This window comes from Prionailurus bengalensis, chromosome D1 (assembly GCF_016509475.1).
Source record: "Prionailurus bengalensis isolate Pbe53 chromosome D1, Fcat_Pben_1.1_paternal_pri, whole genome shotgun sequence".
Taxonomy (NCBI): Eukaryota; Metazoa; Chordata; class Mammalia; order Carnivora; family Felidae; genus Prionailurus; species Prionailurus bengalensis.
The window spans coordinates 6,630,545-6,648,194 of NC_057346.1; the positions used below are offsets into that span (position 1 = coordinate 6,630,545).

Below are 17,650 nucleotides of genomic sequence, written 5' to 3' on the forward strand. Positions count from 1 at the left end.
TTTTAAAGTTTATGTCACCTCCCATGCCTTTTGTCCCAATCATTTATCTAGTGAGCAGCCTAGAAAAGATCACTTCCTTTCTGGAGACAGCGGCCTTTAGCAACCAAGGTGCCTTACTAAGGTGAGGTGAGGTGAGTGAAATAGAATCAGGTTATTATTCATCAGTTGTTGAAAACTGCAACAAATCCAGAAAACTGAACACAAGTCACTCACAGTGAGATTGACTCTTGCAGCTCTTGGTGGTGACCACAAGTTAGGAGTGCAGTTAGTCTCGGTATCACATGTAGAGTGTCAGCCAGAAGCTTGACTTCAGACGGCTCCATCAGAGAATAAGCCCTTTTCTTTAGGCATCTGCAAGTGATTCAGGTGGTCCAGCCAGAATCCATGATGCTTTCAGTCTGTGGTTCTGCAGAGGGGATCTGATATCTGCAGCGGTCCTCATGGCAGACCCCTGCTCGCTGAGTATACGTTGGCTCTTTAGTTCAGTACAGCTTATGCTGAGGTTGAAACAGTCAGAAACAGACAGTATCAAGTTTCAGCTCGGAGACCAGGCAGTTAAGATCTGTGAATTCAGGACTCTAAAAAAGAGAGCAAGTTTTCTTCTGCAGCAGGAAGCCAAGATGCTGCAGATACACAGTCATGTTCCAAGTCCAAGTGACAAGCAAGACTTTTCTAAGCCTTTTTTATCTTACCAGTCTTGGAGTCCAAATTGACCCACTCAGAAATATGCACATCAGGCTGGAAAATCATTAGCCTCTGAGGGTCAGACATCTGATTTTGCCAGAGCTCAGTGGCCACTAAAAACTGCTTTTTAAAACTCCAAAAGTATTTCTGTCTGAAGATTTCCTTTGTTTTCATGTTGTCTTCTCAACATACTAATAGGTAAAAATAATAGTAAATATCACCTGTTACAGAGACTTTTATTCTGTTGCCAATATTCAAACACTTTAATTTTTTTTTCAACGTTTTTTATTTATTTTTGGGACAGAGAGAGACAGAGCATGAACGGGGGAGGGGCAGAGAGAGAGGGAGACACAGAATCGGAAACAGGCTCCAGGCTCTGAGCCATCAGCCCAGAGCCTGACGCGGGGCTCGAACTCCCAGACCGCGAGATCGTGACCTGGCTGAAGTCAGACGCTTAACCGACTGCGCCACCCAGGCACCCCAGTATTCAAACACTTTAAACGCCAGTCACCTCCCCAACAACTGAAGGCAAGAAAATTGTGTCCGCTAATTTTTAGGGCCAAACTTTCCTGATAGATACAACCCCTCCAGCAGTTACAAAAGTACAAGCATATCGCATTTTGCATCTTTTTTGGCCATACATCCAGATATAATAGCTACAAAATACAAAGCCATTTTTTAAACCTCCCCTGACCTCCTGTTCAAACCCCTAGCAGTAACTTTAGCATTTACAGTTGCTGGGAGTTCCTGACTGGAGTGCAAGGGACCTGGAAGGATTGCTTCAGCAATAGCTGTTGGGCTGAAGAAACAGCTGGAGTAGTTTCTTCTCCCTGCAAGCACCCCACCCCCAACGTTTTCTCCCATGGTTTATATAAAGCTTTCTCCAACCCTGGCATCTTGTTTAACTATTTCCTCATGGCTGCGGGGGAAACCAAAATCAACATTTGACATTTTTGGTTCACCTAAAACTCTGGGCCTTTTCTCTTTCCAATTGGAGGCAAGAACAGAAATCACAGGTGTCACCCAGACTGTGCCGTTTCTCCTCCTACTTTATCAGCATGGCCAAAAGCAGCCAGGGGATTGTGCTAGCCAACTCTGCTGGGGTTAGACCTTTCATTTTCAAATTTCCGAGGTAACTCTTTTCTCTTCAGAAAGATAGCAACTCAGCTGCTGTTTCATACCATGGATGATTTCATAGCCCCCCAAACCACAAAACTTCATCATCCCATCACTTCTTCCTTTTACCAGACAGTGCTGTCACCGTGTTTCAGTGAGTCACAGCGGTGCTAGTGAATTCCACTTCTGACACCAGTTGTATCAGTTTCAAGACCACCTCGAGGTTCATTGATTGCTTGGAGTACTCCTAGGACTCAGCATATAGTCATCTTCATGGCTCTGATTTATTACGGTAAAGGATACAAAGCCAAATGCAACAAAGGTGGGGTGGCAAGTCCAGGGGAAACCAGGTACAAGTTTCCAAGCATCCTCTCCCATTGCAGTTACACAGGAGACACTTCTCCAACAACTGATTGTGACAGCACATGTGAAATTATGTCTACTAGGAAAGCTCATTAAAGACTCAGTGCCCAGGGTTTTTACTGGTCACAATAGCCTCTGCCTGACATGACCTAAAATTCCGGACTCCTAGTTGAAAAGCAAGTGTTCATCATAAATCAGATTGTTTACTGAAACATTAAGGCACCATGAGCCATTCTTATAGGGAAACGGTGAGAACCTTTGCAAAATTCAAGTTCCCAGATAGTAGCCAAGCACCAGCCTTGCAAGCATATCTTCCTAAGGATAACTGTCTCAGACTTGCTATAATCTTTTTGTGCATGGTCTAGTGAAATACTCTACTAGTGAGTTGTAGGTGTGTGACTGAGTAACCCAAACACATTAAGCTGTTGTGCTCTTTTTCTCTTTATCACATAAGAAAAATTTAATTTCCCTAAATAATGTAGAACTTGTTGCATAATATTAATTGACTTACACGCATGATTCTGCCTTTTGAAAAATTAGAGTTCAGTAAGAAATAGCTAAGCCCTTTAAAAAATTCGTAGCATTCATGTATATTATATATTTTTCTTAAATTATTTGATTAAACTATTTTATGAATAATATGTTGAATGTGGTGGGGTTTTTTTTGGTTTTTTTGTTTTTGCCAATTTGTGTTGATAATATCATTTATCATGTAGAATAATGCTTGTTTCCTGTGCACTCCCGACTAGGAGAGGGAGCGTAGTGTGATGGTGTCCCTGCTTCAAGTCTGTTTCTAAGCAGAAATTGTCAACACCTTCGTACGTGCCCTAGTTAGTGGTCTCGTCACGTCATTTCTGTAAAATTCCTTGATCTCCTTGAGGTATCTAAGGCAGCTCGATATGTAGTCCTTTTAGGTTAAAGAATTCTTGTATATCTTACATGCCATCACCAAAATTGCAAGACCTACATTAATTAAAACCTTTCAGATTTTAGCCTGTTTGATCACATGAGTTAATACTTAGATTGCTTATATCTTTCTAAATTTGAGGCACTAAAATATTGTATTATTTTTAAAGTACATTGGCTATTTGTTCCATTTTTTTCTCATATATCCTTGTTTCTCAGTAAGAGCACTGTTGGCATTTTAAGTGGTTAAGCAAGATTGTGCTGCATATTGCAGGATGTTTATCACCTGTGGCCTTCACCTTCATCACCTCTAGTAGTGGACACTCCCCGTGTACTCTCCTCCCTACTTCTCATTAATGAAACCAAAGAAAAGCTCTCAGATTTTTCCCCATGAGCCTCTGTGGGGACGGTACCTCCCTTGGTTAATAACTGCTGCTGTTCTGTATACATACTTGGTTTGACTCTGGTTTGTGAGGTCGATGCCAGAATTAAATAATAAATTATTTTGAACTTGGGATGCTTCATTTTAAAGAAAATTTATCTTTATTATAAGTTATTTTTAAATGTATTTTTATTGTTCCTAAGTTGGTTTCTGTTTTTGTTTTTAAAGTTTATTTTGATTTGAATCTGGGAGGGGGGCCACACACAAGCAGGGGAGGGGCAGAGAGAGAGGGAGGAGAATCCCAAGTAGGTTCCACACTGTCAGCGTAGAGCCTGATGTGGGGCTTGAACCCATGAACCATGAGATCATGAGCTGAGCCGAAACCAAGAGTCAGATGCTCACCTGGCTGAGCCACCCAGGCGCCCCCCACACCAAGTTGGTTTTTGACGCCGCTTTCTCCTCTCTTGTCTGCCTCATCTCTGTCATGTAAGCTGACTTTTTGTTGTGCACCTCTTAAATTTTGGTTTCCTCCAGAGTTTCATCTCTTTTTATTCCTTTAACTGAGTTCTCATATCTGCAAAAGCAATCTAGATTATTCTCGTGACATGAACTTCCAGACTCAAATGGTCTGTTTTTTCCTCTATGTGTCTGGTCTCTTAAGTTCTGTAAATACTCCAAATTTAGAATGATAAAAATGTGTTATTCATAGTTTCAAACCGAACATCTAGAAGCTACCATCAGCTTTCTGTTTTTTAATTCCCTCATATTCAGTTGATTACTAGGTTTCATAGATTTTTATTAAATATCTCTTGAATGAAACTTCTTTCCATCCCAGCTTCTTCCCCCATCCTCATCTGAATGATTACAATAGTTCTCTGCCTCTCTTTGTTGTATCTCTGTTTATCATTTGTCTCTTGCTGCATAACAAGTTCCTCTAAACTTTAGCATCTGGAAGTAAAAAACACTCTGTCACAGTTTCTGAGGGTCAGGAAGCTGGTAGCAGCTTAATTGGGTGGCGTAACTCAGAGTCTCTCTCGAGGTTGCAGTGGAGCTCAGCAGAAGATGTAGGCCTAGACTCAGCTAGGGCTGAGTGATCTTTCGGGTTACCTACATGGTTGTTGGCAGGCGTTCAGTTCCTCACCATGTGGGCCCCTCCGTAGGGCAGTTTACAGTGTGGCAGCGTATTTTCCCCAGAGTGAAACAGGGTCCTCCCAAGGTGGAATTCATGGTGTTTATAACATAATTTGGGAAGTGACAAACCGTTACATATGTGCTGTTAATCATGCAAATGCTTGTACATTGTAGGAGGGAACTTACACGGCCATGAATACTGGGAGATGGGGATCATCAAGGGCCATCTTAGAGGAAATAGATGATGCAAGGTTCGGAAGAGAACTCTTAAAAAAACCTCCAGTTTATATCAAAGAGGAAGAAAATGAAAGAGATGCCACTGAAAATGAAAGTCAAGATAAAGAAGAGACCTTTGAAATAAAAAATAAAGAGCTAAAAAATAAAAGACCGGGGCGCCTGGGTGGCGCAGTCGGTTAAGCGTCCGACTTCAGCCAGGTCACGATCTCGCGGTCCGTGAGTTCGAGTCCCGCGTCGGGCTCTGTGCTGACAGCTCAGAGCCCGGAGCCTGTTTCAGATTCTGTGTCTCCCTCTCTCTGACCCTCCCCCGTTCATCTCTGTCTCTCTCTGTCTCAAAAATAAATAAACGTTAAAAAAAAATTTAAAAAAAAAAAAAATAAAAAAAAAAAAAAAAATAAAAGACCAAATCAGTGATTTGAAAAATAAAAGCAGAGTTCTCCCTGAATGTAGAGCAAAAACAAAGTATGGAAAATAAAATGGAAATTAAGAAATATGGGGACACCTGGGTGGCTCAGTCAGTTATGTGTCTGACTTCAGTCATGATATTGCAGTCTGTGAGTTAGAGCCCCACCTCAGGCTCTGTGCTGACAGTGCAGAGCCTGCTTGAGATTATTTCTCTTTCTCTCTCACTCTGTCCTTCCTGCATTTGTATTTGCACTCTCTCTAAATAAATAAACGTTAAAAAGAAAGAAAGGAAGAAGGTCGATCTAGAATTGGGTAAAGTCATGCCAGGAGAGAACAGAAATAGTAGAGGAGAGGGTATAGTCCAAAAATATAAGAAGAAAATTGACTGAATACTCTTGTCCCTTCCCACCCATCCCCACGAGTTTTTTTTTAATAAAGATGTAACTTTTTTTTTTTTTTAGTGTTCGTTTATTTTAGAGACAGAGCCTGAGCAGGGGAGGGGCAGAGAAAGGGAGACGCAGATTCTGAGACAGGCTCCAGGCTCTGAGCTGTCATCACAGAGCCCAACACGGGGCTCCAGCCCATGAGCTGAGAGATCGTGACCTGAGCTGAAGTCAGATGCTCAACTGACTGAGCCACCCAGGTGCCCCCTGCCCCCGCCACGAGTTTTAATATTGAAAGTGCTAAAAAAAAACATGCCAAGACACATCCTTAAGGAATTTCAGAATTCCAAGGATGAACAAAATAGTCCTACTTTTCTTGGAGTGATGAAGTACAGTTAAGTCTCAAAGCAGGCTATCCCCAGTGCTTTTCATTGGTCAAATTGGGTGTAGGAGTCTGATGAAACATTTTATTTAAATATTTGAAGGGATCTTATTCTAAACCTGGTATTCTCTACCTAGTCAAGTGTGTAATCAAGATTAAGGCAAGATAAAAATATTTCCAGATGGGTAAGTAATTAGAGGATTTAAGGATCCAGCAGATACGAAATATGTACCCTTTCTTCTGTTCCCAGCGTCGGCCATTAAGAAATTGAGCTTTCGTAAACTAAAGAGGAGGTGCTCCTAAACTAGGAATCCTGACCAAAAGATGAATATAAATAGAAAATGACAGACACCATCCATCCAAAACCACAAGAGAGTGGAAACCAAAACATTTTAGCTGATAAAAATTGTTCCACAGAAACTGACTGTGAAGCCGAAGAACACAAACAGCATTCCGAACCGAGTTGGGTATCCGCACACGACCATTTAGGATCATTTAAAATATCTTGATTCAGAAACTTACAAGATAAGGAGAGAAATCAATAAAAGGAGGGAAATAAAATGACAGTTGAACTTAAAACCAAATAGAAAAAGTTAAAATCACATGAGAAGTTGATCATCTCCATAGATGAGGGCATAAAGAAAGAAATGTTCCCAAAAAATGGGAAAAATAAATTAGTCAAGTATTCCAGCAGCAGGCATCATCCCAATAGTGATATGTTGGAAACATTTTACTTAAAATTGGGAATAAAGGGTGCCTGGATGGCTCAATCGGTTAAGCATTTGACTCGATACTGGCTCAGGTTGCAATCTTGTGGTCGTGAGATCGAGCTGAGTCGGGCTCTGCACTGAGCATGGGCCTGCTTGAGATTCTCTCTTTCCTTCTGTCTCTTTCTCTGCCTCTCCTCGTGCTCTGTCAAAATAAATAGACATTTTTTTTTTTAATTGGGAATAAGACAAAGAGTCTATTCTCATATTTCATTTTTGTTTCCTCTAGGTTTTGAAATTTGAAATGGCATTAATAGCGTATTTATATCGTATGTGTGGATATACCATGTATTTCATCCCTAATCCTATGCATTTTTCTTTAATCTGGTCTTTTTTAAAAAATATTTTATTTATTTTTGAGAGAGAGGCAGAGTGCGAGCAGGGGAGAGGCAGGGATAGAGGGAGACAGAGTCTGAAGCAGGCTCCAGGCTGTCAGTCCAGAGCCCAATGTGGGGCTCAAACCCATGAACCTTGAGATCGTGACCTGAGCCAAAGTCCGATGCTTAACCAACTAAGCCACCCAGGTGCCCCACTTTTATCTGGTCTTGAGGAGTTGATCCATTTTGTCTTTTCACATAACCACATTTTAAAAATTGTTTTGATATGATGTATCATATCAAAACAACCTCTGTGTTAAGGAGTTTATAGCCTTCATGCATGTGTTAGAAAAAAAGAGGTTGGGAGTCAGTGATCTAAGTGCTCATTTCAAGAAATGAGGAAAAGGGGTGCTTGGGTGGCTCGGTTGAGCATCCAACTCTCTGTTTTGACTCAGGTCATAATCTCACAGTTTTGTGGGTTCAAGCCCCACATTGGTCTCTGTGCTGGCAGTGCAGAGCCTGCTTGGGATTCTCTCTCTGCCCCTCCCCGGATCACACTGTCTCTGTCTCTCTCAGAATAAATAAACGAAAAAAAATTTTTTTTTAATGAGGAAAAAACCCTAGCATGTTAAAACTAAAGGAAGTATAAGGAAGGGAAGACAAAAGCCAAAATTAATGAAATACAAAATCATTGTGTGGTAGAAAAAAGGAAAAGGCAAAAATTAGTTCTTTGGGAAGAAGAATATTCAATTTATTCTCCTTATCACATCCATAATTTGTATCTTGGTTAGTATCTTCTTTCTGGTTACTTTGAATTATTTTGGGTTTTTTTCTAGTTTCTTTTCAGATAAATTCTTAGTTCTTTTATCTTTTTATATTTAAAATGAAAGCATCCAGGGTTATACATTTTTTTAATGCTGCTTTTATTATTACCACAGGCTTTGCAGTATGAAATGTTTGCCTTTTTATTGCTCTCTTAGTAAGTTAGTAGATTCTTTAGTTAGTAAGGTTTTTTTGTTCTTTAATCCACATATTATGTAAGGACTTACCTTCTGATAATGGAGTTTTGTTTTTTTTTTATCATTTACTTATTTATATATTATGATCAGGGAAATAGCCTGTAAAAATGTCTTTATAGGGGCACCTGGGTGTCTCAGTTGGTTAGCGTCCAACTTCAGCTCGGGTCTTGATTTCACGCGGTTCTTGGGTTCAAGCCCCACGTCGGGCTCTGTGCTGACAGCTCAGAGCCAGGAGCCTGCTTCAGATTCTGTCTCTCCCTCTAGCCCTGCCCCTCCCCCACTCATGGTCTGTCTGTCTCTCTCTCAAAAATAAATAGTTAAAAAAAATTTTTTAATAAGTATAAATATATTTACAAATTTTATATGCGTGTATGTGCTCATAGAAAATAGTATTTTTTTAAGATCTTATTTTTAAGTAATCTGTATAGCCAGTGTGGGGCTTGAACTCACGACCGCAAATTAAGAGTCACCTGCTCCACTGACTAAGCCAGCCAGGTGCCCCGAAGAAATTATCATTTTGATAGTTGTAATAAGAATCTCTAATAAGTCATATTTGTTGATTGTATTTTTACATTCCTCTATGTCCTTAATTTTCTTTTGTCTAGATTTTCAGATGTTAAGAGATTTTGTGATAGACACTGCTGATTAGCTAAGGCACCCCCATTCTGTGCCATGTACTTTCCACTTGGCTGCATATTGTAATAGTCTTCAACTTTCCTTGCTGTTTGGGTCACCCCGTGACACAGTTCCAGCAAATAGGTCTACAGGAGGGCTTCTGAGAAAGTTTTTGCTTTTCAGATGAATTAAACTAACGTGCCTGGCACAGTCCTCCTTTTCACAGAAGTAAGAGGCTGCCACGCTAATGTGTCTGAGTGGAAAGAGAAGGAGCCTCTTCTCAGTCTCTGAATGAACCCCAGTAGCTGCCCATCTCTAGACTTCTAGTTATTTAAGAAAAATAACATAATAGTCTGAGCCACTCATAATTGAATTTAATGGTTCAGCTGAATGCCTCCTAACTGGTAGAAGTAAAGATGCTTTAACGTATTGCATTGTATTTGCATCAAGTTCTTACATTTGTAACTATTTTTGTGTTTAAAGAAAAATTTTTTTAGTGTCTATTCTTGAGAGAGAGACCGAGCCTTAGTGGGGGGGGGGGGGGGGGGCAGAGACAGAGGGAGACACAGAATCGGAAGCAGGCTCCAGGCTCCGAGCTGTCAGCACAGAGCCCGACGTGGGGCTCAAACCCATAAACTCTGAGATGATGACCTGAGCTGAAGTCGGACAACCGACTGAGCCACCCAGGTGCCCCTCTATTTTTGTTTTATATTTAGATAAATTTGTTTTGTTTTGTTTTTTGGTCCAAAGAATTGGGTATATCTTGATAAATAATGCTTTTTATCATTATTATATAATGTGTCCTCTCTGTAGTTATTTTAACCTTAAATTCCTCTGTGGATGATACTAGTGTTGCCACCCTGCTTTATTTTATTTGTGTTTCCTAGTACCTTTTTTTTTTTTGAAATTACATTACATAAACATTACATTATATAAAACCGTACCACTTTAACCAGTTGAGTGGCATTGAGCACGTTCACTGTTGTGCAAACATCAACATTATTATCCATTTTTAAAACTTCATGTTCTTTGTCTCTACGGAGCCCATTTTTCTCCTGTTTGCCTATGCTAGGTACCTCATATAAGTGGAATCACACAATATTTGTCTTTTTGAAGGGCCTACTGTCTTCCAGTGGGATAATTTATTGAGTTCATGTGTAATGTTATAGCTGATATTCTTGTTTATTGCTTCTCTAACTTTATCACTAATTATTAGATATTCTTACTGCTTCATTTTTTGTTTTCCTTCTTTTTGTTAATCTGAAAATTCATTTCCATTAGTAGTTATATTTCTGTTTCCGACTCTCAATCACAGGCATATAGTGTTACTATTAATTAAAAGCAAAATACCTGTTTGTCACACCAGGGTCACATTCTTTCTGTTTTACTTTCTTTGTGCCCAAGGAGGTTGAAGCGTTTGGAATACTTCTTACCGCTTGATGTTTCTCCTGTCCCTTCTCCCTGTCCCCTTGAAAGCTTTGAAAAACCTTTACTTTGTCCCTCTCCTACTCCCCCGACTCCCTGATTTTCATAATGTAATTAAGTAGTTAAGATTTTCCCTTACAACATGTCTTTATTTATTTATTTATTTATTTATTTATTTATTTATTTTTATTTTAGAAAGAGCACAGGTGGGGGAGAGGGACAGAGAGAATCTCAACAGGTTCCATGGTCAGTGGGGAGCCCAACGCAGGACCCTACCCCACGACCCTGGGATCGTGATGTGAGCCAAAAGCTAGAGGCGGATGTTCAACCAGCACCCAAACATTTTTTTTTAATTTAATTTTTTTTTTAATTTACATCCGAATTAGCCATCCAGTTTGAGCCACCCAGGCACCACCCTGGTTTGAGCCACCCAGGCACCCAAACATTTTTTTTTTAATTTAATTTTTTTTTAATTTACATCCAAATTAGTTAGCATATAGTGCAACAATGATTTCAGGAGTAGATTCCTTAATGCCCCTTACCCATTTAGTCCATACCCCCGCCAGTAACCCTCTGTTTGTTCTCCATATTTATGAGTCTTATGTTTTGTCCCCCTCCCTGTTTTTATATTATTTTTGTTTCCCTTCCTTTATGTTCATCTGTTTTCTCTTAAAGTCCTCATATGAGTGAAGTCCTATATTTGTCTTTGTCTGACTAATTTTACTTAGCATAATACCCTCCAGTTCCATCTATGTAGTTGCAAATGGGAAGATTTCCTTCTTTTTGATTGCCAAGTACTACACCATTGTGCATATATACCACATTTTCTTTATCTATTCATCCATCGATGGACATTTGGGCTCTTTCCATACTTTGGGTATTGTCGATAGTGCTGCTATAAACATGGGGGTGCCTGTGTCCCTTCGAAACAGCACACCCATATCCCTTGGATAAATGCCTTGTAGTGCAATTGCTGGGTCGTAGGGTAGTTCTATTTTTAGTTTTTTGAGGAACCTCCATACTGTTTTCCAGAGTGGCTATACCAGCTTGCATTCCCATCAACATTGCAAAAGAGATCCTCTTTCTCCGCATCCTCGCCAACATCTGTTATTGCCTGAGTTGTTCATGTTAGCCATTCTGACAGGTGTAAGGTGGTATCTCATTGTGGTTTTGATTTGTATTTCCCTGATGATGAGTGATGTGGAGCATGTTTTCATGTGTCGGTTGGCCATCTGTATGTCTTCCTTGGAGAAGTGTCTATTCATGTCTTTTGCCCATTTCTTCACTGGATTATTTGTTTTTTAGGTTTTGAGTTTGATAAGTTCTTTACAGATTTTAGATACTAACCCTTTATCTGGTACGTCGTTTGCAAATATCTTCTCCCATTCTGTTGGTTGCCTGTTAGTTTTGCTGATTGTTTCCTTCGCTGTGCAGAAGCTTTTTATTTTGATGGGGTCCCAGTAGTTCATTTTTGCTTTTGTTTCCCTTGCCTCCAGAAATGTGTTGAGTAACAAGGTGCTGCAGCCAAGATAAGAGAGGTTTTTGCCTGCTTTCTTCTTGAGGATTTTGATGACATCCTGTCTTACATTGAGGTCTTTCATCCATTTTGAGTTTATTTTTGTGTATGTTGTAAGAAAGTGGTCCAGGTTCATTCTTCTGCATGTCGCTGTCCAGTGTTCCCAGCACCACTTACTGAAGAGACTGTCTTTATTCCATTGGATATTCTTTCCTGCTTTGTCAAAGATTAGTTGGCCATATGGTTGTGGGTCCATTTGTAGGTTCTCTATTCTGTTCCATTGATCTGAGTGTTCTTGTGCCAGTACCATACTGTCTTGATGATTACAGCTTTGTAGTATAGTTTGAAGTCCGGGATTGTGATGCCTCCTGCTTTGGTTTTCTTTTTCAAGATTGCTTTGGCTATTCTGGGTCTTTTCTGGTTCCATACAAATTTTAAGATTGTTCTAGTTCTGTGAAGAATACTGGTGTTTTTTTGATAGGGATTGCATTGAATTTGTAGATTGCTTTGGGTAGTATCGACATTTTAACAATATTTGTTCTTCCTGTCCAGGAGCATGGAATCTTTTTCCATTTTTTTGGTGTCTTCTTAAATTTCTTTCATAAGCTTTCTATAGTTTTCAGTGTATAAATTTTTCACCTCTTTGGTTAGATTTATTCCTAGGTATTTTGTGGTTTTTGAGCTCCCATTTTTTTTTTTTTTTAAATTTTTTTTCAATGTTTTTTATTTATTTCTTGGGACAGAGAGAGACAGAGCACGAATGGGGGAGGGGCAGAGAGAGAGGGAGACAAAGAATAGAAAACAGGCTCCAGGCTCCGAGCCATCAGCCCAGAGCCTGAGGTGGGGCTCGAACTCCCAGACCGCGAGATCGTGACCTGGCTGAAGTCAGACGCCCAACCGACTGTGCCACTCAGGCGCCCCAGCTCCCAAACATTTTTAAGAGCACTTTGGTTTTATATTCCAAGACAATATATTCTTAACCATTCGGATTTAATTTCATACATTTATTGCTGGCCATTACTCCTTCCCTTTTATACTGATGTGCCATTTGATACAACAGATAAACTGCACGAACTAAAACTGCATATTGTCTGTACGGGTAAATAGCAGAAGCAATGTTGAGTACAAAATGATTCCAAAAGATTGATACAATTTCCGTGAAGGTCAGGAATACTCATAGTCTGTCATAAAACTTAAAAAATAGTAAATTCAGGCTTGGTTACTTCTGGGGAGGATAGAAGAGAGTAGGATCTGGGCAAGGAACATAGAGAGCTTTAAGGGTATTATCATAATCCATTCCTCAGGTACATTACATGTTTTTCAAACTGTGTGTTAAAATTGACCTGGAGAGTTGACAGGGTTTTCTGGGTGATGAAGAGTAGTGTTGTGTTTGAATAAGAATGAGCGTATTGTTGACATACTTAGGAGCACCCAGAGGTTGAGAAAAGAGGGCTGATGTGACAAAAGTTAGGAATACCTGGAGGTTGAGAAAAGGGAGCTGGGGAAGATGTGCTAAATCAGTCACAAGTTTAGCTCTTTCATGGGTAAGATTACTTGGGAGTGACCCAACTCTGCATTCTTAACCACACCATTCCCTCTTGCCTTATGAGACTCACGCCACATTTTAGCCATTCTAAAACGTACCTAGCACTACTTTGAGTACAGGGATACTAGGGTAGTCCTACATCAGGGTGGCACAGACTCCTCTGATGGGTGACTTCTGCCTCAGAACTCCCAAACTTTCTTAGAACTGCAAGACAGTCTAAGGCTCTTCCTACCCAACCTTCCTTTCCACCCTTCCCTACAGGGATCAGACTGGCATTGTGGGCTTATCACTCGCCCAGCTTCCTGTAGCACACTTCGCATTTTCCCTTGCATATAGTTCCTTCCATAAATCTCTTGCATGTCTAATCCCCTCTGCTTCTGGGAAGACCTAAACTAACACGAGTCAGTATGTGTACAGTGCCTGGCACATGCATGTGCCATGCATGTCCATGCATGTGAGTTTTGTTACAGTAAATAGAGTAAGAGATGATGGTGGTTTTGACTTTGGTGGTGGTAATAGATGCACACGTCCAAATTGGAGAGACGTTTAGGTGATGGATACAGTAGGACCATGATTGAATGTAGTATGTGGCTGCAAAAGGCTTCATTTGCCCAATTTCTTGCTTACCACTCCCTGCTTGATATGAGAACCACAGTGATTTGGTTAAATTCACTGCAAGCACCACAGTAATCCACAGTTCTGTACTCCTACTGGTACTTGTGTGTACCATGTCCTTCTCGCACCCCCTTGTACCTTTGCCTGGCAAACTCCTACTTGTTCTTGGAGATGAAGCTCAGGAAACCAACTCTTCCTGGGAGCCTTCCCTTTTCCTTACTACCCCTCTGCCTCTCACTTCTACTCTCCCCCTCTCCTGGGTTCCTGAACTATCTTGGGTTTATATGCGCAGTAGTTGCACGCATACTGAATTAGAATCAACCTTTTTTTTTTTTTAAGCTTATTTATTTATTTAGAGAGAAAGCACAGGTGTGTGCATGTGAGCTCAGGGAGGGGCAGGGGGCAGAGAGGTCGGGAGAGAGAGAATCCCAAGCAGGCCCCAAGCTGTCAGAGCAGAGCCCGATATGGGGGTCTATATCACGATCTGTGAGATCTTGACCTGAGCTGAAACCAAGAGTGGACGCTTCACTGACTGAGCCACCCGGGTGCCCCAGAATCAACCTCTTTTTGTATCAGTTGATTTTAGCCGGTTGATTTTAGTCATGAGGTGAGATTGTAGAGGGATCAGTTAATCATTTTATAGTTTATTCAAACAGTAGTAGGAAACCATTGGAGGATTTTAAGGGTACAGCTCATATGATGTGATTTGTTTTATGGAGATCACTTTGGCTGCTGTTGGCTGAATGGTTGGTTTGGAGAGGTGCAAGAGTGAATTTGGGGAATGGTTTAGTGTGTGTTCTGGAGCCCAGCTGCCTGTTTCCACTATATACTAGCTGTGTAATTTTGGGAATGCTACTTAACCTTTCTTTGCCACGGTTTCTCCACCTGTGAAATGGTGATAAAAAGAGTATTTCTTTCAGAGTTGCTGTGAAGATTTAAATGAGTAAAAACAGCCTAGAAAAGTAACTGGCACATAGTAAGCAATCAGATTTTCCTATTTTGTTGTTATTTAGCAAAGATTTATATGTTTGCTGCATCCTGGGCAGTGAGCTACATACCACTATTAAGGTAAAAGCTAAAAATAACAGGTGACAAAGTTAAGTTCAAATGAATATGCAGACAGAACTTTGAGTTATATTGATGTTCCTAAGATTCTGTATATAAAGCAAACTATTTGGTCATTGTTACAATATTACAATTCTGGAGATGGCTTACTTTGATTTCTCTGACATTTTTTATAACAGGGGCTCCATTAGGTACTAAATAAATCACTGGGGAACATTTTTTGATAAAAGAATCCTCGATATAAGATTCTGTCCTTTTGTTATAAGTTTCCCTACTCTACAGCTTGGCAATTAAGAAATTAACTTATTGAACATATTGTATTAACATTAAATATATTTCTATAATATCAGCTTTATAAATTCAGAGTTTTAATATACCAACTTATGAGAGCTTTCGTTTTGTTTTTTTAAATAACAGAGATACAGTGGTAATTAGTGTGTAAATACAGTGACTATATGGGGGAAGCTAAGAGATTTGCTAGTATTTAAATGACTAATTTTTTTTTAAAGAATAGTTTGCATATATTCTGGTAAAGAATTAGAATTTAGACTTGTCGCTACATGAGAAAGAAATTAATAGTAGTGAACCTTGGGATGTGGGATTGGAAGACGGGAGCTTGCTTTTGTAATTCAAAATATCCAGTGAGGGGATGCCTATGTGGCTCAGTCAGTTGAATGTCCTACTCTTGACCTCAGGTCAGGTCTTGTTCTCAGGGTCATGAGTTCAAGAGTTTAAGCCCTGTGCTTGGCGTGAAGCCTACTTAAAAAAAAAAAAAATCCAGTAAATAGAGATTAAGGAGGAAAACAGACAGAGAAAGTAAAATAAAAAAAGAAACAAGTGTATGTGTGACAACAGCTTACAAAAAATTCTTGGTTCTATGGATGGATTCAGCCACCCTCATCTTGGTGTAGCTTGATCCATGGAAACTATTCATGCAGAACTTGACGTGAGTTTTGTCTTTGTTCTTGTTCTGGTATTCATGTTCGTTTACTTTTATTTTTACAGGGATGTGCATGCAGTCTGTCTCTGGGATGATAAAGGTCCAGCAAAAATTCATCAGGCTTTAAAAGAAGATATTCTTGAGTTTATCAAGCAAGCACAGGCAGTAAGTGCTGCATCTTTGTATTAAGTTTAAGACTTTTCTCAGAGAATTTCCTGTTTTCTGATTTTGAATGTAGGGCTTCCAGAAGTAATTTTAAAATATCACATTGACTTTGGACATCTGTTAATTTTTTTTTTTTTAAGTTTATTTATTTAAGCAGTCTCTACCCCCAACATGGGGCTCGAACTCATAACCCCAAGATCAGGAGCCGCATGTTGTACCAACTGAGCCAGCCAGGTGCCCCATTTTGATTAAAATTTTTAATGAGATGATTTGGATTTGGTTGTTTTTTCGCCCCTTAGCGCCTTTTCTGTTAAGAGAGTATATCATCCTCCATTGAAAGATGCTGTAAAGAGGCTCCTGGGTGGCTCAGTCAGTTAATCGTCCAACTCTTAGGTCGGGTTCTGTGCTGAGCATGGAGCCTGCTTAAAGCTCTCTCTCTCTCTCTCTCTCTCTCTCTCTCTCTCTTTCTCTCTCTTTCTCTCTCTTTCTCTCTCTTTCTCCCTCTGCCCCTCTCCCGCTTGCACATGCACATGCTTGCTCTCTGTCAAAAAAAAAAAGATGTAAAGAGTTCAGTTTTGTATATGTTCTTTAGAAGTCCCCACCCCCGCTGTTTTTTTGTCAAGTGTCAGTACACATGAATCAGTTTTTTTCTCACAGCCTGTATCTCTTCTCAAGCTGATAGTAGTTTTCTTCAATTCCAGATATTTCTTCAACTGTAAAATCCTTGCATTGTCCTTTACATTGCTGCTGCTGAGCTGAAATTCACTCTTGTTTATAATATATAGAAATGTTTTATAATATTGAAATGAAAAAAAGGTCATTCAAAGCTCTTTAGGTTGGGGCGCCCGGGTGGCTCAGTTGGTTAAGCATCTGACTTTGGCCCAGGTCATGGTCTCAAAGTTCATTGTCTGAGCCCTGTGTCAGGCTCTGTGCTGACAGCTTGGAGCCTGGAGCCTGCTTCAGTTTTATTAAAAAATATTCTTTTTAATATTTGTTTTTGAGAGGGAGGGAGAGAGAGAGAGAGAGAGATAGAGACAGAGACAGTGTGAACTGGGGGAGGAACAGCGAGAGGGGGAGACACAGAATCCAAAGTAGACTCCAGGTTCCCAGTTGTCAGCACAGAGCCCGACACAGGGCTTGAACTCACTAACTGTGAGATCATGACCTGAGCTGAAGTCGGATGCTTAATTGACTGAGCCACCCAGGTGCCCCATACTCTTAACACTTTGAAGAAGGAAGGGCCTGAAGACCTGAGATTATTTTCCTTTCTATAAAATGAAGTTTTGAAAACTACAGAGCTAGAATTTTTTTATTCTTTAGGTGAATTTTTATGTCAGTTTCTTATACAACATTAGCCAAAGTTGTCTGCTAGAAATTTTGTTAAATACTGATAGCAGCCTAACATTTTTATCCTAACCTAAAAAATGGTCTTTTTCTATATAAGATACTGAAGTTACGTGTATGATTGTTATATATTTAATTCTAATAGCCACTACCATGATGAAAAAAGAATCCTGTCACATGGGGTGTTACTTACAAAATGAAATGTTTTATTGATAACATCATTAATTCTGTCATTTTGATAAATGATTTTTTAAAAACTATAGTTTTATAGGAAATTATCTTTTAATGAATATAAGTAATATTTTTATGCTTTGCTTAGAAAAATAA

At 39.8% G+C, this 17,650-nt stretch overlaps 1 protein-coding gene across 1 annotated transcript in view; it reads left to right on the forward strand.

Moving 5' to 3' along the window:
* Window positions 1–17,650, forward strand: part of CUL5 (cullin 5) — a 97,330-nt gene that overhangs the window by 22,106 nt on the left and 57,574 nt on the right. Inside the window, exon 3 of the mRNA XM_043579248.1 lies at window positions 15,880–15,979. Within this exon, the coding sequence (XP_043435183.1) occupies window positions 15,880–15,979 (100 nt within the window). The remainder of the gene's footprint in view (window positions 1–15,879; window positions 15,980–17,650) is intronic.